Source organism: Callorhinus ursinus, unplaced genomic scaffold (genome assembly GCF_003265705.2).
Source record: "Callorhinus ursinus isolate GAN/ISIS: 27379988/994484 unplaced genomic scaffold, GSC_fseal_2.0 scaffold9, whole genome shotgun sequence".
Classification (NCBI taxonomy): domain Eukaryota; kingdom Metazoa; phylum Chordata; class Mammalia; order Carnivora; family Otariidae; genus Callorhinus; species Callorhinus ursinus.
The window spans coordinates 22,683,158-22,705,570 of NW_027397071.1; the positions used below are offsets into that span (position 1 = coordinate 22,683,158).

The window sequence follows — 22,413 nt, forward strand, 5'->3', positions numbered from 1 at the left end:
AGCATGTGGTATCTTAAAAACTAGCAGTGTTATTATTATTATGAAAATGACAACGATATCTTTACTGATGAAGCTTTGTCTTTCTTACAGCTTGGCAAGGGTGTTTCGAGATTTTCAAGAACTGCTCATGAAGGCACCAGAGAGGCAGCACCTTGGCCATGTTTGGGAGGAACTTCAAACCTTGTCTCAACTCATGGACACCCTCCGGACTCACCCTGAGAGAGTTGCAGGTATGCTGGGCTTGCATGTTCTCAACCATCACTTGCCTCTCCCTTGCCTCACCCGTCAGAGAGACCAAAGGCATGGGAAAGAGCAGGAGATTTGGTGGGAAAAGATATTAGAGGAGGCAGGAAGGAATGGCTCTAGAGGTGGCATGAGGCTCACCTTGGTAAGGACTCCTCTTTCTATCAGCTTATAAGTTAGGAAGTCGAGGAGGGCGGGAAAGTTCTCATTCCAAGCAAGTCCAGAGACAGAAAGGGGAATGCCTAGAGAGGTTGCACTCTGGTAAGGGTGAGGCTAAGTTAAGTCTGGAAGCAGGAGAAGGGAAAGGTGTGGGAGCATTTTCATAGAGCACTAGAGAGTGAGCTAACCAGGACCATGTGGAAGCAATGCCAAGTAACGGGCCAGGAAAGTCAGAGTGCATATGTTTATTATGGCATAAATATGAACGATCATTCCATTTCTTCCAGGGATATTCAGCGTCCCGGGTCCTGAGGCATAGCAGGTGTGGAGGGAGCGGTTGCAGGGCTGGGGGTTTTAGGGAGGTACTGCAGAAGGTCCAGGAGGCAAGGGGTTGAGGGTGGTGACTGGAAAACAGGCAGCATCGGGTCCAGGCTGCATAAGGATAGATGGGAACCCGGAAGTACTGAAATGGCCTGGGGGAGATGGGGGGACAAGGGAACAGAGGTCTCTGGGAGTTCCATGATCCTGCTTGAGGACTGGGGTACTGAACGGGATGGAGGGCTTGATGACTGCGGTCAAAGACTGAACTCTGAGGATTCAGGATTTCGAAGGCAAGCAGGAGCGGTGAGAAGGAGCCCCCCTGGGTGTGGCCACGGTGGCTGAAGGGGGGTGGAGCTGAAGGTTGAGCTGATGAGGAGCCCAAAGGAATGAGAGGCCAGGCTGTTGGGTCACTGTTCGTGCGGGCAGGGAGAGGAGCTGGGCACCAGGGTAGGAAAGCCACTTGGGCTCAGGAACAGTGAGGGCTGGATGTAGCAGAGGCCTGGGCACCAGCTGGAAACCTCCCCCGCACCCCCTACCCCTCCACCCCCCGCCATCCCCAGGAGGGCAGATGAGCGAGCAGCTGGGAGGGAGAAAGCCCTGCCAGAAATCTCAGGCTCTCTGCTGTCCCGCAGTGGGAGAAAAGACTGCCAGTGCGGGGAAGATTGTGAAGCCTTGCGGCTCAGAGGCTATGAAGGAAGAGGTCTGGAGATGCTGCATGCAGCCTACATTCCTAGGGTAGGGATGGGCGGCAGTTATTCTCAGGACAGCCTCGGAGAATGACAGGGATGAGCCAAGGGTCTACCAAGGGGATGGGAGGGGCTGGATAGAACGGCTCCTGTTCAGGGTTCCGAACAAGAGAAGTGGGAGAATGGTATGAATCAGCCCTCCGGGGGTCCTCACCCATGCAGCTGGAGACGTGGGTCAGAGTGGGTGCCCACGCTGAGGGCTCCCAGAGCAGAAGTGGAAGGACCAAAAGAAGAGTGACCAGACCTTGGGGAGGGTGGTAGAGGGAAGCGGGGGGCTTTAAGAGTGCAGAACCGTCTGGAGGGGAAACCATCCTTAGGAGAATATTACCCTCTTCCCTCCCGGCCACCTTCCCCCTTCTCTCCGTCTGGGAGCAGTGAAGGACAGGAGTATGTTCAGATGGCACGCTCAGGTGACTGCACTACATTTTAATTCTCTCAAAAATAGTAGCACATGTCCTTTATGGAGTAAGTTTCTGCAGACCAGATTACAAACACGACCTTCTTTGCTGCCCTGGATAGAAGAGTTACTTAGCTCAAGCTTGAAGGACTTTCTAAGGTGTGGGCACAAAGAGCATTTTCGTAGTAAGAAAATTGGGGGAGAGGCAGCAACCAGAAAGCACTGCTTTCCAGGATTAAAGAAGCAGATGAGATGGGCTGTCTGACCCCGGGAGTGATTGCCTACCCCATTCATCCAGTGGGATCTGGAATGAGGCAGACATTTCATTTGGTTGTCTCATTGTCAGATGGAGTCCAGCTGGGAGGAAATGTAAAGGAAGTCATTTCAAACCACAATTTCTCTGTGGTCTCTACCGTGTGTACGTGAGAACCGAAGTCACTGCTTCCCAGCCCCAACACAGAACTAGTTTTGAACTGGCATACAGGTGGTGCCTTCTGCTGGCCTTCGGGCTGTGGGGGAAGTTCTCCAAATGAGACCAGCTTCAGAGGTCTGGGGAGACGGGGGGGGGCGGGGAATGGTCAACCAAGGCTCCCCAAAGGAATTTGGAGGCTGGGAACAAAGATTCTGCAGCACCCTTGACCTCGGTGGCCATAAGTGGGGACAGGGGACCATCCCCAAAGTCTCTGAAGGAATTCCAGGCCAGCGACCGAGGCCCACCATCAACATGGCAGACTCTATCAGGGTCCATCCCAGGGTCACTTGGGGACCTTGCTCACTGTGAACATTGAATCCTTGGCCCAAAGCCCCAGTGGAGGGTAAAGGCTTCGAGAACGAGGTGGGCGGCTGTCATTTGGTATGTGCTTTTGCCTCTCAGTCCCCAGTCACCTGGGAAAGTATGCCGACGGTTGACCCAGGCGGCCTTCTCTTTTCCTAGCAAACCTGTCCTACAGCATTCTCAGCAGGGGAGGATTAATGGTAAAACGCCAGACGTGAAGCCCCCTCCCCTCTCACGCCCAAGCAAGCACTGTGGTCTCTCACTCAACCTCAAACCCCTTCTTCCCATGAGCCCCACACATTCTCCTGGCTTCTCTCCCACCCCAACCCTCAGCTCCCCTCAGCTCCGTGGGCCTCAGCAGCCCCCTCCCCCAGCCTCTTCCCAGGGAAGCGAACAAGAAGAACCACATTTTAAACAAAATTTATTTTTCTTTCCTCAGGCCCCCAGTTCACGTTTCTCCCTCGGGAGTCTAGTGGAGCTTCTGTCTGGTATCAGCCACCTCTTACTCTCCCTACAGGGTGGTCCCCACCCCTCTGCAGGTGTGTGGAACCAGCACGCTCCTGCTGCTTCCCCCTAGGGCCATGGCAGCCCAGTCACCTGGGTGAGTCGGGGGGGGAATGGCTACCCTCCCCAGCAAGATAGCCGTACGGAAGGTCAGGTGACTGAGTTAAAGAATAACGAATTGATAAACAGTCAAATGGGGTCCCGACTCTCAGGTCACGACAACAGGTATTTATTGGGTGCCTCCTGTCATTCCACAGTCATTTATCGAGGCCCTGATTCCATGTCACGCTCTCATGCTGGGTGTCAGAGAGAGGTGACCTCAAGGGCTTACATCTGTGTGCCCAGCATTGCTAGGTATGATGAGGGAGCGGTATAATGAAAGCAGGGTCCATAGCCCCCTACTCTCCAGAGACTGTGTGTGTGTGTGTGTGTATGTGTGTGTGTCTATCCCAGGTGTCACTGAGGCCGGTATATAACATAATGCTGACTATGGAGAAGTGATTGGGGAAAGAAGAACAACTGAGCTGGCATCCAGGGGAAGGAAGAAAGGAAGCTGGGTTTGGAAGATGACATGACTTATGTTATCAGGAAAAGGGGAAGGCAAGAATAAAATAGAGCAGCCCCTTTCAGACCCCCTCCTGCTACAGGGCTCCCTCCTGTATTCGGGTTCCCCTGAAGCCTTTCGGCTTTCCCTGTGGGAAAGGCGGTGAGCCTGGCTGGTGGCACGACTCCAGAGATGCTGCTGTGGAGCAGAGTCTCAGGACTGGTGCCCCTGCCCTAGCTGTGTGGGCAGGCCCGTGGGCTTGACCCACCCCCTTGAAGAAGAAACTGGCAGCAACCTCCATCTGGACCAGGCTCTTCAGGGAAAGGCACAACCCAAAAACAGAAGGGAAGGTTGTCAAGCACTCAGAGGGGTAAGGTAGGCGACCAAGCCTGGTGAAGGGAGAATTTGGGGGAGAGAAGATGGGGTGCTGGGGTGTTAGGACCAGGGAGGAGCAGGGACATTTGATAATTAGAGTTAATTAAAGAAGAGCTAAGAGATAAGTAGTCAACCAGGCTCCTGGGCGGAGTTGGGATGTAGACATGGGCACTTTCATGTAACCCAGACGCTTTCCCTTAATGTTGAAATGATTTCCTAAGAGTCTGGGCCTGTAACCTTCTTTGCTGGCCAGCGCCCCGTGAACTGTGGCAGTGGCCCACTTGAGGCTGAGTGTTGGCCCTGGAAGCAGGCAACGGAGGTGGGTACCCTGGCGGTGAAGCCCCTGGGAGGCGTCAAAATATTAATGCAATGAGAACAAGCATCTATGGAGGGGGCTCGCTGTTTTCAGGCCTGGGAGTTAGCCATTTCACAGTCCTTACCCCGAGTCACCCTCACAATATCCCTGCGAGGTGTGCAAAGTACAGACACAAATCGTTCAATCACTGACCGCAGGGTTACCTTAACGGCTAGGAGTCCTTTATGCCTCCTTACAAAAAAATTTCTGCTTTTAGTATATCCTGGGGGAAGCCAGAGAGAATGTGACTGGGGCTGATCAGGGCACGAAATTATCAGTCCAGGCAGTAGACCACCCCCTCTTTCCCACTTGAAGCTTTTCTTGCCCCAAACAGGCCCATCTCTCCTAGTCCATGTCAGCACACCAAGCTTAGAATCTTAGCTGAGATGACAGAAATGCCAGGAAGAGCCCTCTACCCCATGACAACACAGTGTGGACACAGCATGTATGCCCTCTCATTCTAGACTAGGCTTTTTCAACCTTAACATTAATGACATTTTGGACCAGACAGTTCTTTGTTTTGTAGTGGGGAGGGAGGTTAGACTGTCCATTGTGGATGTGTTACCAGCATCTCTGGCCTCTACCCAGTAGCACCTCCCCAGTTGCAGCATTCAGAAATGTCTCCAGGGCGCCTGGGTGGCTCAGTTGGTCGGGCGACTGCCTTCGGCTCAGGTCATGATCCTGGAGTCCCGGGATCGAGTCCCGCATCGGGCTCCGTGCTCGGCAGCGAGTCTGCTTCTCCCTCTGACCCTCCCCCCTCTCATGTGCTCTCTCTCTTTCATAGATAAATAAAATCTTTAAAAAAAAAAGTGTCTCCAGACATTGCCAAATATTCCCAGGGGAGACAAAATTGCCCCATTCTAGTTCCTCACCCGCATCTGGTTGAGAGTCACTGTTCTGGACCAACTCCACAATGCATCTGATGACCCCTCTCCTGCCCTGAGCTAACTTTTTCCACCTTCTGTGCCTTCTCACTAAGTTTTGCCTGGCTGCGTCAGCAGTAAATGCCGTGACTACGTTGGTGACAGCCTACTGGCAGGTCCCTGACCTCCAAGCTCCCAGGGAACCCAAGAACAGAGCCTTCTGCTGAGAGCCAATTAGAAATGTTTCCTATCGATTCTACATGTTCTCCCTTTTTTGACTTATTCCCCATTCAACACCCTGTTCTTTCATTCATATACAGGAAGAGGGATACGAATTCGGGATATCCTAAAAGATGAAGAAACACTGACACTATTTCTCATGAAAAACATTGGCCTGTCTGACTCAGTTGTCTACCTTCTGGTCAACTCCCAAGTTCGTCCAGAACAGGTAGGTGGATATCACTGGTCCCTGGAGAGGAGGGGTGAGCCCTGAGCCTGAGAAAAACAGGGAAGAACTTGCATTATTTTTCCTTCTCACTTTTACGTTCAGAACCCATGATTTGTTCCAAATATTCAGAAAAATACCTGGGGGGGGGGCGTCACTTGAAATAATGAGGCTTCCTGGCATAGGATTCCCAAACAGCCCAAAACCTGGCAGCACTTCAAACAGCTCATTTGTATAACTGGAAAGAACCTTGGAGAACACGTGGCTCAGAATCCTCTTAGAGTTGAGGAAACTGAGGTTTACTCATGTATTCATCAAATATTTAGGGACATTTTAGGTACCAGAATACAGTAGTGAACAATATAGGCAAACCCCTGACTCTGGGAGCTTACATTCCAGCCGGGACCACAGGCAATCATCAAATAAGCAAAGATACGGAGCGTCTCCAGGTCAAGATAGGTACTGAAGGAAAATCTGGCAGAGCTGGGAGTTAGGGAGGGGCTAGGAGGCATGGGATGGGGGCAGACTGAAATGAGATGGTCAGGGAAGGCCTTCCTGCCAAGGTGGTATCTGAGCCCAGCTGCCTGAACAGAAGGCAGCCGTGGGAAGAGCTGGGAGAGGAGAATTCCCGTGTGAGAAACGGGCCATGCATGCACAGTGTCTGGGTGCACGGAGCTAACCTACCCCGGTTACAGACCTCTGATTTCCTGCACGCTTTCTTCTCGGTGCCAGGCAAGCTCCTCCTTCTATGGAGCCATGACCCCCAAAATCTATCTCATGCATTTCATAATCTCCTATATGTGTTCAGAGCATTTTTACCACTAACACATGACTTTCCCGTCTGTGGAAGTTCTGGGCCTCACGGCTCCTGCCCAGCATCCTGGGCGTGCGGGTTCCTGGCATGAGGAACACAGTGAGAATGCAAGATAAGCGGCGGCCCGATAGTGCAGACACCCCTCCCGCCTCTCCTGGCCAGGTCTGCACCTCCTCCAGACTTCAGGGGAGACTGAGACATAAACAGAGAATTTCAGGGCCTGTGTCAGTACGGAGATAAAGGTCTGAGCCCAGAGGAGGGAGGGGGACCCCACACGCCCGGGCAGGGCCAGCTCTGTTGAAAGGGGTTTTTGGGCTGGTTCCCTGCGCAGCAGTGAAGAAGCCCATACCTGCTTTTCTGGCTTCTCAGTCTCTGAGGTTTTCTCTGAAACTACACGAGGGGACTGAGGGTCGGCCCTGAGACGGTGTGTCAGGGCCCTTGGAGGGCAGTGCCTGCAGTGCCCAGGCCCTTGAACTCAGGCCTGGCTGCCCTGCTCCACTCGCCCTCCCACCCCCACCTGGGGGAGGGGTGGCGGAGGCGGCATCCGTGGCTCATTCTCCCCTTTGCTTTCTCTTAGCTCATAAAACTGAAGTCCTGGAAATGCCTGTGATGACTTCCAGTTGGTAATAAAAGGGAGATGGAGATAAGGGCAGGAATTTAGGGGAAATTTCTTTCCAGTTCCCCACTGACGTGACATTTGGAGCTTTAGTTGCTGTGCTGTTGGCATCAGAGCTGAGCCTTTCATGTGGGCAGAAGGGGCCAGTGTCACTGGGCTGTGCTATTATGTGGTGTTGCTTGCTCTGATTAGCTGGTGCTTCCCTGATCAGCAAACGTCAGAGCTTAAGAGGAAGCCCAGAGCTCCTGCTGCTGGAAGAGGCTGGTCGTGTTGTCCCAGCTCCCTCTGGGCCCTGTGCCCTCCCTGCTTCTCAGCATGGTCGCCAGCTGCACCTGCCTCCCCATCACCCCTTCGGGTCTCCAACCAACTGCGCCACTCCTTACCAGCACCGTCCACCACAACTTTCCTCCACGACGGCAGTGTTCTCTCTCCGTGCCGTCCAAGAGGATAGCCACCAGCCACATATGGCTGGTAGGCACTTGAGATGGGGCTAGTGCAGCTGAGGAACTGAATTTTAAGTATTATTTAATGTTGATTAGTTTAAATTTAAACAGCCACATGGGGCTTACAGGTCTCTGATAGGTCAGTCTCAGCAAACATGGGACTTTGTTCTTCATCAGGACTGCATGCCCTTCCTGGGTCCTCTCTGCCTGGCATCCGAGTACCTCTCTCCCCATCTAGGAAATTGTTAGACGATGAGAGGGAAATAGTTGTTTGGCTCATCACTCACCCCACCCCCAACCCCAGCCTTGTAAACTCCTGGACTTACTTCAAGGCCCAGCTTAAGTGTTGCCTCCCCAGTGAAATCACTCATAAACCCTCCCTTCTTTGTTCTGCCCCCTCCTACTTCCCTACTCAGCGAAGAGCTAATGGGTAGTGATGAAGCACAAGCTCTGGGTTCAAATCTCAACAAGGCCACACAGTTAACTGTGTGACCTCAGGCAAGTTAAATAACCACTCTGTGCCTCTGTGTCCTCATTTGTAAAATGGAGACAGTAAAAGTGCCTAGGACTGTTATGGGGGTCAAAAAAATTAACATATGTAAAGCACTAAGAACAGTGCCTGACACACAGGGAACACTCAAAACACACTGGCTATTCTTAACACTCCTTCTTCTGTGCTCTGGTTTCACTACGTTCAATTTAGCACTTAACCGCTTTGCCTGCATTTCCAGCCAGCCGGGAAGCTCCTTGGAGAGCAGAAAACTCATCATCTTGTCTGTATCCCCAGTAACTGTTCTAGTCCCTGCAGAATGGGACTCAGTGAATGGGCACTGAGTGCACGAGTCTCTGTGTGAAAGAAGGAGCCGGGACCTTCATAGTGTCCCAGCTTTCCCACTAGCCTGCTGTGTAATTTCTCCTCCATCACTTTTCTCCCCTAGAATATTAGAGGTTTGGACAAAGTGAGCTCATTGATTCCCTCTGCCTCAGAATGTTTTAGACGCTGGGATTAGGGTTGGGGATAAAAAGCGGTGTGTGGGCAAAACAGGAAGGCTCTGTTGGAACATGCACCCAGTTACAGTCCCCTGAGATTGAGGGAGTCCACACCAACCCAGTGTCAGCCGTGACCTCATGTAGTGGGAGGTGGGGGTGGGGTGATGTGTAAGTAGAGTCTGAGCCTGCTCTGCTCTCCTGCCCTGAGAACTGCGTAATTGGAGGTCCTGGGGAGACTCCAGAGGTCAGGGAAGCCCATAAACCTGTTCATGGTACTTGGGTGTTGTGAGTCCAAGACTCCAGGAGGCCAGTTACTGTACTAGGTGGCCAAGGGTCTCTGGCAAGGGCTGTGGCCTCCTTGGTCTCTGAGGCCATCATGCAGATTGTGATTCATTGTCCAAGAGTCATTGTCGATGAGCTCCACAGGAGCTATAGGATGTGGTTTATCCAGCAGTTGAGGTCACCAGATAAAATACAGACTATCCAGTTTAGTTTGCATTTCAGATAAATGAATGATTTTTTAGCATAAGTATGTCTAATTTGGACCCTATTGGGGACATACCTATACTAAAAACTGTTCATTGTTTATCTGAAATTTAAATTTAACAGGACATCCAGGATTTTTATTTGCTAAATCTGTTGAGAAACGAGAGAGGGGGCTGGTCACTTGCCATCGCTCCAGATGCATTCTAGCCACTCCCTGTCCTCAGCTTCAGGGGAGTAGGTCCTGATGGTACCTTAGCATCATGCTAAGAATGGATTGCTCACATTTTAAGTGGCTCTCTGATAAAATGAGGCTTGGGAGTGTGTTAGGTTCCTGTGACTGCTGTAACAAACCACCACAAACTTAGTGACTTAAAACAACACAAATGGGGGCGCCTGGGTGGCTCAGTTGGTTGAGCGACTGCCTTCGGCTCAGGTCATGATCCTGGAGTCCCGGGATCGAGTCCCGCATCGGGCTCCCTGCTCAGCGGTGAGTCTGCTTCTCCCTCTGACCCTCTTCCCTCTCGTACTATCTCTCAGTCTCTCTCTCTCAAATAAATAAATAAAATCTTTAAAAAAAAAAACACAAATGTATTATCTTATGGTTCTAGAGGTTGGAAGTCTGAAAGTCAAGGTGTTGGCAGGGCTTTATTTCTTATGGGGGATCTAGAGGAAAATCCGTTTCCAGTTTCCAAAGACTGTCCACACTTTTTGGCTGGTGGCCTCCTTTCATCTTCGAAGCCCTCGGTGGCCAGTCAAGTCTTTCTCATGTCACATTACTTTGCCCTTGTTTCTTCTACCTCCCTCTTCTGCCAGGCTTGTAAACAACCCCTGTGATTACATTGGGTCCACCTAGATAATCCAAAATAACATCTTTTTCTTAAAGTCGGCTGATTCGCGCCCTTAATTTCATCTGCAATCCGAATTCCCCTTGTCCTCCAACATAACGGATTCGTGGGTTCTGTGGGTTAGGGCACGGACGCCTTTGGGGTGGCTGGTCTTCTCCTACCACAGGGAGGTTTCCAATGTTGCTTCTCCTCCCTGCAGTTTGCTCACGGAGTCCCAGACCTGATGCTGAAGGACATCGCCTGCAACGAGGCTCTCCTGAAGCGCTTCATAATCTTCAGCCAGCGCCACGGGGCACAGACAGTGCGTGACGCTATGTGCTCCCTCTCCCAGGGCACCCTACAGTGGGTGGAAGACACTCTGTACGCCAACGTGGACTTCTTCAAGCTCTTCCGTGTGGTAAGGGAGATATTTAGCTGCTGACCCCTTGGAAGGTAATTCCTGGGTGCAATGGGGCCCGGTGACAAGTCATCGGGGACTCATGAATGGATGGTCAGGAGGGCATGAGCCTGGTGTTCAAGACAGTCCTTGAGGAAGCTCCAGGCTCCAAAGACCCAAGGAATCTTGACCGATAATATTTTTAAAAGCAGTGGCCCAGGCACCCAGGAGTCACTGTTAGGTTCACCATTAGTTATGTGGTTGTGGCACGTGTGCGTCCACTCCCAATGTGGGATAAATCCTCTCCACCACCTCTAGCAGTGTGCAGAGGAGAAGGCCTGGTTTGACTCCCTGCCCTATTTACTATTTCCTAAGACAGTTGACCTTTGCTGGCCCCATCACTCATCTATATAACAAATATAATACTTTATAGAATGGCAGGAAAAAAATAGGTGCAAATCATTAAATAAATTTTAATAAATCAGAGCTTCACACTCTGGGTCTGTTCTTGACCACAAAGGTTACTGTTTCCGGGTAGAAAAGAATAACAGAAAATTTCGTAGTCTCAAAAATTTGGAAAGCCCTCATCTAGCACAACCCTGTGTTCTAGAACTGCATCTCAGACACACTTCTTGGGACCTGATAATACCTCCTCTCTTGCTAGAAGGATGAGAGGGAATTATAAAAAGGAGGTAAAGAACAGCAGTTCTTACACTTCAGAATGTATGAACATCATGAGGGAAGCTGACAAAAGATGCAAATTCCAAATTGCCATCTCCAGAGACTCATCTGCCCTGTTACCTTAGGTGATTCCAGTGGAGGTCATTGTAGGCCATGCTTTAAGAAACACTCAAAATTAGAATCCTTCAGAGAAGGTGATATGTATAAAAATACATATTGTTTCTATAATTATAAAATGTTTCTAGGATCCAATTTTGTTTTTTTCTTATACCTGCGTTTTAATTTCTGAAACTGTGTTGTAGGGTATGTCAGTCAGGAGAACTTGGTTCAGGAATTTGTGTTTTACCTTTTTATGGTTGCTCTCTCAAGTCCCAGAAAACCCACTCTCAGCTTGTCTTACAAAGCAAGTTGAAGGCTTTTAAAAACAACACCAACAAAAATAAAACAAGACCCCTCAGTTTCTGGCAGAGTTCACACTTGATTCCTTTCAAAACGTGACTTTCCCTTGGAACGTTACTCAACAATGTTCCCAGCTCATCAGGGTGGGTCTCCAGAATGGTAAGAGGGCGTAGTACTTATGTAAGCCATCACCACCGAGAGCCCAGGAACCGAGAAAATCCCCCTCAGCTCCCCGTGCTGTAGGGAGAATACAAAGGCATGTGGTTCAAATTTCTCTGTCCAAAATTCCAAAAGGAAGTCAATTTTAGATGCACTCCTTGGTTTGTTTTCAGAATCATAAGAGTGAATAAGGCAATAAAGATCCCTTATGCTGGGCAGCTGAACACCAACAAAGCTGGGGACCAGTACCTGTGTTTGCAGGGAGGTGTTAATGTCCCTGGGCACCCAGGATAGTGCAATCCTCTGAGCAAAGGAAAAAGGCAGGGTCACGCATCTCTTTTTGAAGTACCTTGGCTGCTGGTATAGGTAAATGTACCCTTGGAGCATGACCAGCAATAGTGCGAAGGCAGTTCTGGATGTAGCAGGATCAAGGGAGACCTGGGCAAAACTTTCCATTAGGGGCTGGAACCAAGCTCAGATCACTGGCTTCAAATGTTTATCAGAGAAGAAAGACCAGAAAGTCTTTCCTTCTACAAGTGCTAGAGTTCAGAAACCAGAGGAAAACTTTGGCTGGTCGCCCTTCCTGACCGGAGACATATCCTGTGTGCTTGCTCACCACCTCTGTTCGTGAGTTCATGCACTCAAACCTGACCCAGGTGCCTTCAAAGGGGCCAGGCACTATGCTGAGGCTGAGGCTCCAACCATGACCCTACCACCCTCACTGAACTCTTAGCCTGAGAAAAGCAAAAAGGCCATGTCACAGCAGTTGGTGTTAGAAACACCCAACAACACCAACAACATTTGGGCGCTGGAGCAGTGGTTCCCAGCCTGGCTACACATTGAACCATTAGAGAGCTTTTAAAAACTACCAGTGCCTGGCCCCCACCCCCAGAGATTTTGATTCCGTGGGCCTTCAGTGTTTTTAAAAGCTTCCCAGATCATTCCAATGTCCAGCTGGGTTGGAAGCACTGACCTAGAACATAAGAGTTGGGTTCCCAGGTTGAGAATCACTGACCTAGAACATAGGAGTTTGATTTACAGCCTCAGTTTCTGTAGACCAAGCATAATAATAATAACACCCCAAATGCCACTAAGGCTTCAAAGCACTTTCATTCGATCACCCATAAGACAGGGGAGCTGTGGACTCATCCTCCCTGCCATTCTCTTAACAAAGACAGTGTAGCCCCAGAGAGGGCCTGGAGGAAAAAAACCAGCAGGAGGTGGGTCCCCAGGATTACCCCTACCTGCCCTTTCTTGCTCCTGTTCATCTTTGTGGGGAAAGACCAGCCCAAGACAGGACACATGGAGTGCAAGCAAAGAAGACGGACATCCTGTCTGGTGCTCTTGACATGAACTTCTTCATCTGACAAACGGACAGAGTGGCTGAACTTTAAAAAAAAAAATTTTTTTTTTTTAATTACTAATAAGGAAACCCAAAAGAAACTACAGGCACGAAGACAGGATTTTTGCTTTCATTGCTCCTGTACCCATCTTATCCGTATTTTCAGAACGACAGCCCTGAAGCAGCACAGCAAGGCTCAGGGAAGACCCTCAGACCCTCTGAGAGGGGCATCGGGGAAGCAGCGGCTGCTCCAAGGCCAGGGGTGGGGGCCTCTCTGGAACTAGGCTGTTATTGCAGCTGGTTGGCAGGCAGCCACGCTTAGCCCCAGCACCGGGGAATGCTGTGCCTTCTCTTCTCCTGGGCTGTTTCTCATACGCATGTACCCCAGTGTGCAAATAAGGTTTTATTAAATGCCAAGGCAGTGCTCATTAACAAAGAAGGAGGGGCAACGTCAGTAAGCTGGGGTGATGGCCCCGGCGCCTGCTGTGGAAGGAGGGGGGCGTGGGTGCGTGGGAGTAGACACGGCCCTCGGAGCTGAGGGGATCCGAGAGGAGGGTTTGGTGGTTAGCACCAACTGGGGCCAGCTGTGTTTTCCCTCGGTCCCTCAGAGATCAGAAGCCAGTGTTCTCATCCTCAAATAATCCCAACATAGTCATCATGGCCTCACTCCACCCCACCCGTCCCCATACGTACACCCACGCACACCCAGGGCACGTGCCTGCTGGAGCGTGCGCGCAGACACGCAGACGCGCCTGCGCATGCGCACAGGATGCCAGGGCCCTAGGTGGGCGGTCAGGTGGCTGGATATTTCTCTGAGGAACTTTAAGCACTCTTGGTTTCAGCTTGGCTGAGCGAGATTGAAAGAGCTTGCCTTCACCTGTGGTCCTCTCGGACTTGACGCCCCCAGCTGGAAAACCAGCAGCTCAGCCCGGGGCCCACGGTATCGGTATCATGTATCATGCCGGCCAACACTACCTGAAACATTTCACACCTCGTAAAAAATGGTATGTCAGTTTCGGGTGAGGGGTTGGGACGTTTCCCATCTGATTTGGCCCAAGGCATGAATGCCCCTCCTCCTCCTCCTCCTCCTCCCCCCTCTACGGTCCTTCCTGTTTTCTCTCTGACTCTGGTGCACAGCTTTGAAATCTTGCTGAGAAGCAAATCTGTCCCTTCTGCTCAGAATGTTTATTTGTGGAAGTTCGGCAGGGGAACGGAGGCTGTGCCAAGACCTGCCACACTGCTGGGAAATCTGAATTTCACTCCCTTCCCCCTTCTCAGTGGATGTTGATAGAGGAAATTTGGCCTCCCCGGCATTTTGGCCCCCGGTTTTCCCCTTTGCGATCGCTTCCAGTGTGGCGTGATTCCGTTTTCTTTACTTGCCCTCAACCACTGTTCTGTCGCAGTTTTTACTTTTCTGACTTCATTTCCCCCATGTCCCTTTGACTGTGGGGTGACTGAATATTGATTTGGGAGGGGTCGAAGGACTCAGTCTTGGGGGCCCTGGCTACATGTGCCTTTCAGTCTCCTGCTTTGTTCTTGGCTCTGCTCCCTAAATTGCTGAATCCTTGGGAATAAATGTGGGTGGACCGCTTGCTGCCCAGTGTAAGCTGGCCATGGTTTCTCTTCACTGGGATCTTTCATTACAGTTTGTGAAATTCAACTTATATGTTTCAATTTTTGGATAATACTGCCGTGTCACAATTCTCTGGAGAAGCCCCCACATCTCCAGGAATTTATAATGAGGTCCCATTAGTGACTTATAACCTCATGATTTCCTCTCCCTTCTCATTCTGAATCTTTGGACTGTCATCTTTCTCCCACTTCTGTGTGAGGGTTTTGAGAGGGAAGGAGGGAAAGGTGTGATACCCAGTGCCAGCACTATGAGATGGGGGATGGGGGGGCAGCAGGACTGTTGGGTGAAAATAAAATTAAGTCAGAAGATAGGTTTTTGGGGTTTTTTTTGAAAATTATGAAGCCCACAGCAAGTATATTTGATTTACAGCATTAGTATCTATTCAGCTTACATCTATAAAACTATGTGTCTGTTACAATCAAAATCTCCCCTGGGTGAATGAATTTCAGTAAAGAAGAAATAAAAAGGAAAGAGAAACATTAATGTACATTAAATGTGCCTTAGGCCTGTGGCCATGATTGTCATTGGCCTGCTTTCATTTCTTGTGGGCTCCAGACAAACAGGAGGCCAAAGCTTATTTTCATGATAGATTAGATGTTATTTTTATGAAATTAAAAAGCAAAAATACTGAGAAGTCAAAATTACGATCACTTCAGACACAAGAAGATCCCTGTGAAGCCTGCTGTTTCGGTAATGGATCCTGGGTCCAGGCCTTTATTTAGCTGATACAGATTGAGAACCAGTGTATTAGGGATCAGGTTCTCTCCAGAGTAAACTGGTTTTGAGAAGGATTTTGGCCTCTGATAGGTTGTCATAACAGTAGTTCTTAACCTTTTTATGAATTAGGACTACCTTTGAGAATCTGATAACAGCTCTAAACCTTTTCTCTAGAGAAATATAAGTTCACGCAAACACACAAGGGGTAGGGGCTCATGGAGCCTCTGAAGCCAGGCCCTGGTTAAGAACTTTTGCATTAAAATTTCTTTTCCACCTACCATTAATATATGCCCTTTCCTAAAGTGTCTCACTCAGTATAGCCACAGATTCTTCCTTAACTCTACTTAGGAAGTAATCAGCTTCTCCCCGTGAGCATGGGACCCAATGGGGAGAGGACCAGAGGCTGGACAGCCACTGGAGCCCACAGAGATCTGGTGGTCAGGCCCCTGGGTTCTGGCTCTGGGTTGGCCCCTAACTTGCTGTCATTTAAGTGACCCTTGCTTACTTGCTACACTTCCTACACTCCCCATCTGTAAAATCAAGTTAACAAGATCTATGCTACCTGTCTCAGAAGATGATCGCAGAAATTCACGTTAGAGAAGAGATGGAAAAGCACTTGGAAACAAAAAGCATTTTTGCTCTTACCAAAGCAAGAATGCAGCCACTTTGCCAAGGCCCCATTGTTCCCTTGTCATTGCTACACTCCTGGAAATGTTCTTCTCAAACACTTAGGTGGGATGTTCTTCTTTCTCAGACCCCTCAGACTAGCAAGAGGTCTGTCTCATGCATTGACCTTTTGACTGCCCCTAGATTCCAAACTCTGTTCTGCTTTCATCAACCACAAATATCAGGACTGAAGTCACAGCAGAGAAAAAAAAGGCCTAGTTTCTTTTGAGCCAAAGAAAGTCCCATCACTTGTCTGTTCACATACTCCAGAGCCCACCCTCTCATCCCGACGCTCTGTCCCCTTCAGTCCTGGGAGACAGCACGTCTCTGTGACCTCTCCTGGTAGAGACAGTTTGGCATTTCCCCCAACCCCAAGTGATTTAGTCTGAATTCTCCCCTCATGACGCATTTCCTGGTACTCAGCGTGTCCCCTCCTGGTTGCCCCCTCACCACTGAAGCCGGCTTCCTCTCTTTTCATCTGATGCTTAACAACTGTCAGGTTACAACAAACATACTTCAAATCCACATTCTCCCAGTTGCCTAGCAACAACTTCCCTCCTGGATAAATCTGGATTTCCTGTAACAGCATACCAGGACTGAACACAGCAAGCCTGTACTGTCTGTCCACTGCTTCGTCTGCTGTTCACCTCAGTCTGGATGCTTTTAAGACAGCAGGTCATCCTTCCACCAGCTCCCAAAAGCCATGTCATCCATGTAAACACACTTTTAAGCAGAGACTACCTATGTACCCTTGTGTTAGATAGATCCTCAGCTTAGAAATAATACTGTTTTCTAGATGGTCTTCTCGAATCAGAGAAAGTAAAACACAAAAATTTCAACTCACAAAACATTATTTTGTGTGCTGACAGAGTGGCACCTGTCTGATTAATCTATTGGGTCTAAAGCATCAGCAAATATTGCTCAAACAAGATTTTTTAGTAGCTAATATGCTTTATTCTGCCCTAAGAAAAAAATATTACATAGTTCCATAGGACAGACATATTTCTTGTCCCTTGAGAACCCAAACAGAGACCTAGTATAGTCAGAATCTTCTTGACTGCCAGCTACGGCCTTCTGTCCATTTCTTTGAGTATAGATCAAGGCCCAGGCCCAGGGATCCCCCCACCCCCAAAGACCAACCATAGCTGATGGGAAATGATAGAGACATACCCTTTCCATAGCCCTATTTATATATCCAGTCTTTCTTCGGAGGCCTAATCAGACCTTGAAATTGGGTTGACAGTGCTGAGCCCAGTTGTGACATGGAAGGGTTACTTGTTTATTTGGGAAATCAAGAGAATTTGTTGGCATAGGAAGTACTGGTATGTGTGTGTGTGTGGTGAGAGAGAGAGAGATGATACTTGCCATTTTCGTCTATGACCTTTTTTTCCAGAAATGTTTTTACATTTCCATTCAAATAAACTTATAGTCTCTTCCGGTTCTTTTGGCAGGAGCAATCTGTGTGAATTTGAATAGATAATGGGGGAGGGAAGCAAAGGAAGAGGAGAGCCCTGGGAAAGTTATTTTATAATTTATGGCAACATCAGTCAGATAGTTGGTGGCCAGATATGTATGGAGGGCTCCCTAGGGGGGCCAGGCACTGTTTTGAGATATAAGTGGTAACAGAGATGTGAATCCAAGACCCTCATCATTTACTATCACCACTGGAAAGAGCCAGGAAAAGAATTGCAACTATGGTACCAAGCACATAGCTAGAGCTCAGTAAACATTTGAATAACGAATATCATTAAATTATTAACAAGATCAAAAAAGAAAATGTTAACTAGACCCAAAAATGCATCTCAAGCTGTTGTTTCTCCTATTCCCTCTCCCGCAAATTCCTGGTCTTGTTCTTATCTGGCTCTCTCTAGTCACTCTCTCTTCACATTCCTCTCTCCACCTGGAATTCCTGGCCCTCCCCTTCCATCCACAAACACTGCCCTCACCCTCAGGATCATCACCTTTTCTTCTTTCAAACATCAGCTCAAGTGTTACCTTCCCCTTCCCCAGGTGGAACTGACCACTCCCTTCCTATAAGTCACCATCATATCTGTAGAGACATACCTCATGAAACCTAAAACCTCAGTGGGCTCTGTCTTTTGCTGCTAGATTTTAGTTAATTTACTCATTAATTAATATAAAATATTTATTGAGCATCTACTGGGTACCATGCCCTGAAGATATAAAAAAATAAATAAAGCCTATTTTTATGCTTACTGAGTTTCCAGTATAGTGGAGAGACAGATACATTAAAAATAATAGCAAACCAATATAAAAGTGATAAATGGATGCACTGAGAATTCTAGTAGCAGCTAGGAGGAGCACCTAACTCATGGGGAAGGAAGGCCGGAAGAGCAGGGAGTGAGGGAAGGAAGGCTTTCTGGAGAAGTTGAGATGGTTTCAGATGAGTTGACTCTGGCCAGTAGGGGTGGTGGTGAGGATGAAGTAGAATGGGGTGAATTGGCCTTTTCATTTATTTGGCTCTAAAGTAATGGGTGTAGTTGCTTTGCAGAGGCCTACAAGAATGTTTGAGACCTGAAAATTAAAAAATTATGGCTCTGAAATACAAAGAAAATCTTTAAAACCAAAATCAATAAGCATTACATTGAATGTTTAAGGAAGGTAATATTATTCAACTTTATTGTTAAAGTTCGCGTTCATAAAATTTGAAATTCAAAAAAGTAGTTTATAGTTCAGGTTTTCCCACTTTGCAAACATTCCTAAGTATTTGCAATGATTGCTGAGAAATCAGATCATTCATTAAATGAGTTACTCAAAGCCAAATAATGTCAAAAGCAAAATTAGGAGCCCTTAAAAATACATAGAAATCTATCTATATTGATATGTGGATATAGATACATATAGATATGACAGAGACACAGGTGCTTTTCAGTGTGTTGAATTTGATGCAGGGATGGAGTTTTAAGACCAGAATGTGCCTAGAACCAATGGAAGTAAAGGAAAGGTGATGGAGAGAAGATGCCCACTTAGGCAAAATACAGCCACAGATCATCTCCAGCCCACAGCCATGTGAGGAACACAGACAACAAACTCACAAAGAAGGGGAAGTAATTAAAAGCAAGTGGAGCTGTTGACTAACTCATGTCCAATCTCTCTGGACACATGAATGTGATAGTTCTTTATTTTCCATGCACTGGGTTTCTAGCCCCTCTTAGGTCCCTTCCCATTATGTAGGACCTGGTGATTTTTTCTCTGCACAGCTCTCAGGACTCCAGTCCTGATTCCAGCTTCCTCCAGTTTTCCAGATACCCCTTGGCTACCCTCTTTGCAAAGAGGGGGCTCATCCTGCCCCACACTCAGACCCAGTACCAGTTCCTAGGTCTCCCGGCTAGGGATTTTGACAATGGGATGGGGATGGGGAAGAATCAGTGATGACTTTCAGGCTTTTAGCTTTGGTGACAGGGGAGAAGGTGGTGCCACCAGCTGAAGAAGTGTGCACAGGAGCAGAAAGTGGTTTGGGAAAGGTGATGTGATCAGTTTAGGATGAGTTGGATCTGGGCAGAGTTCCAACAGATGGCTGGGGGTTAGAGGTACAGATTTAGAAGTCACCAACAAAAAGGTAGCAGATTAAATGATAAAGAGAATGAGACTATCCAGGGAGAATATGCAGAGTGAGAGGAGCAAGGCCACGGAGCCCCTTAGGAGCCTCAGCACTGAAGGAGAAGGTGGAAGCCGAGGAGCTCATGGGAAAAGCAGAGAAGGATCAGAGCAAACCAGACAAGAGCAGTGTCACAGACATCGAGGGGTAAAAAGGACATGATCCAAAGTGTTGAGAGAAGCAGAGAGGTCTGAAAAGACAAGAACCAAAAGTATCCATTAGACTTAAAAACTAGGAGGAAACTGGGGGTTTAACTAGAATGTTAAAGTGTCTTCGTTGGGTGGTGAGGTTGGAAGACAGGAGTGTTAGAAAGAAATTGAAGTCACTGCACATGGACTGCTCTTTCAAGAAGTGTGGGAATAAAGGTTGGAGGAAGGCAGTTAGACTATAGCTACAGGGGAATAAGGCATCAGAAGTAGTTCTTTCTTTCACATGGGAGGATCTTGAGCACATATATGTGATAACAGTGAAGGGAAAGCTGAAGATACATCAGTGAGATTCTTGAAGGTAAACTTCATAAAAGGAGGACTTTGTTTTGATCATTGCTATATCCCCTAGCCAGTGGCACACAGCGGACAGTCTACATATTTGTCAGATGTGTAATTATGTCATTTAGAAACTACAATTGGCTGCAACAGAATGCTGAAAAACAGTGGCTTTCATATTCCTCCCAAAGGAGAGTCCTGTGGTGGGTCATTCGGGAGTGGTGTGGAGGCTCTGCAAATTTTCGCAAGAACCCAGGCTCCTCTTCTTTTCCGTCACTCATCCCTAGCATGTGCTTGTCATCTGGTGATCCTAAGATGTCTCTCTACCTCCCCCAGCACATCAGTGTTCCAGGCAGGCCAGGGTCCTCCTTTAATAGGTCTTCCCCAAAATCCCCACTGTGTGACTTCTCCTGATATCTTATTGGTCAAGATTTTGTCACATGACCATCCCATGTACAGTGGAAGCTGGGAAATGTAGTTTTTTCGCCAGGCATTATCACCATTAGCAAAATTAGATAGACATATATATTAGGAAATGTAGAAAGAAGTCTAGCCTGATGGAAGAGAAGCAAGAGAGAAGGTTAGAGGGGGAGCCATGTGTGTCCAGTGCTGGTATTGACCTTCTCTCCTAGAGGCAGTAGGGAGCCATGTAAGATCTTTGAGCAGGAGAGATGACGTGGTTAGATTGATCTGTTAGGTAACTCAGGCTACAGTGTGGGGAGTGCATTGGAATGGAGGCATCTAGAGACAAGGGGCCAGCAAGAATGCTATTCTGATGAAGATGTTCTGGGAGAGAGGCAAGGGGAGCTTGAGCAAGGCAGTCCTAGTGAGGAAGAGAAGAAAGAGAGGAGAGAGTATTTATTTAGTATTCATTCATTCAGCTATTTATTTATTCTTGCAAGCAAAAAGGCTTTTTATTTTTAAATCTTTCTATTACAGAAATGAGTATAAAAGAGAGAATAGTGTAATGAACTCCCATGAATCCATCACACAGCTTCAGCTGTTTTCAACATTTGGTCATTATTGTTTAATCTGCTCCTCACTTTTTTTCCCTGATATCTTTTAAAGCAAATCACAGACAGCATATTCTCTCACCCTTACATACTTCCCTATGTATCTCTAACACATGGAAACTTACTTGTTTTAACAAAACCACAATTCTACCATCACACCCAACAAAATTAACAATAATTCCTTAATATTATCTAATACCCAATCACTTTCCTCTGATTGTTACAGCTGATTTGTTCAGATCAAAATAGAGTCCACACATGGCATTTTATTGGTGTATCTCTTAGATCTCCTTTCATCTCTAATAGATCTTATTGGAGTAGTCAGGAGGTGAATCACCAGAGTTGGTGATAATTTGCCACTGGCACACATTTTTACCTGCTGGCTTCCTCCCTACCTACTGTTCTCAGCCCCACCCTCTCATGGAATTAAAGCAGGAATTAAAGTTCTTTGCCCAGCGTTCCCTCAAACTATTTTCAAGGAGTTTGAAAAGAAGTCCTGGCAAGACCAATGTCTAGGCTCAGTGTAAAGGTTAAGGAGAGAAGATGCTTCTCAGTGGTGTAGTTACAAGGGCGGTTTTGCTGCTACTTCCTCTGGTAAATTGTTCTCCTGTCTTCTTTGAAGCCCTCGTAACAAAGCCTTTCGTTTTACAGTTAGGAAATGAACCAGAAATGCTGATGTTCCATGAGTGTTCCTGTATTCATTCTTTGGTATCAGGGCCAGAGAGACTGTGAGGGCCCCTGCCCCTAGAGCAGCGAGAAGGGAGAGCAGGACCACTGCTAGAAATGGGAGGCGGGGCTGCTCAAAACCTAACTCCACCTGCTTATCAGCTGGGCTGCAGCTTGGTCAGCCCACCATCATTTAGGAGAACCACCCTGGCAAATAAAAAGCTGAGGCTTGTGGCTTGTGGTCCACAGATCCTTGAGTCAGAATTACACATCTATCTTGTGAAAAATGCAGAGCCCCTGCAGACATACTCAAGATGCACACTTGAGTTTGAAAACCACCATCTTAAAACTTAGAATTCATTCCTAAAAGACACAGGATCCGTGAGTCAATCAGTTTTGAAACTATCAAGAATGAAGTCATTCATTCAGGACTTGAACTTGGTTTCCAGAAAACAAGTTGTTCAATTGGGCTCAGGTTTGCAGCCAGCAAACTTGTGGGCTTCCACGTTGCCTGTGTGGGTGGAAGGTGCTTGAATAGTTTTGTGTTGTCTCATGGGCCTGGGGTCACCAGAACACTGCTGTCAACTGGGTAATCTGCAAGAAAACTTCTCTTCAAAGCTGCCAGCAGCAGCTTTGAAAGAAAGATGATATAACTAGCCAAAGCTTCCACATAAGAAAGTAGTGTTGAACAGAGGAAGAGCCACAACCTAGCTGAAAAGCCTCAAAGGGAGCAGAG

At 48.0% G+C, this 22,413-nt stretch overlaps 1 protein-coding gene across 7 annotated transcripts in view; it reads left to right on the forward strand.

Moving 5' to 3' along the window:
• Positions 1-22,413, forward strand: part of ABCA4 (ATP binding cassette subfamily A member 4) — a 132,285-nt gene that overhangs the window by 10,996 nt on the left and 98,876 nt on the right. For 2 of the 7 annotated variants that reach the window (XM_025872229.2, XM_073896279.1), the window contains 3 exons: positions 91-230; positions 5,603-5,730; positions 10,121-10,318. In XM_025872229.2, the coding sequence (XP_025728014.2) occupies positions 91-230; positions 5,603-5,730; positions 10,121-10,318 (466 nt within the window). Of the gene's footprint in view, positions 1-90; positions 231-3,416; positions 3,500-3,521; positions 4,065-5,602; positions 5,731-7,118; positions 7,165-10,120; positions 10,319-13,668; positions 13,883-22,413 lie in introns of those variants that run through there. The other 5 variants (XM_073896282.1, XM_073896280.1, XM_073896281.1 and 2 more) reach the window with 5 other exon arrangements.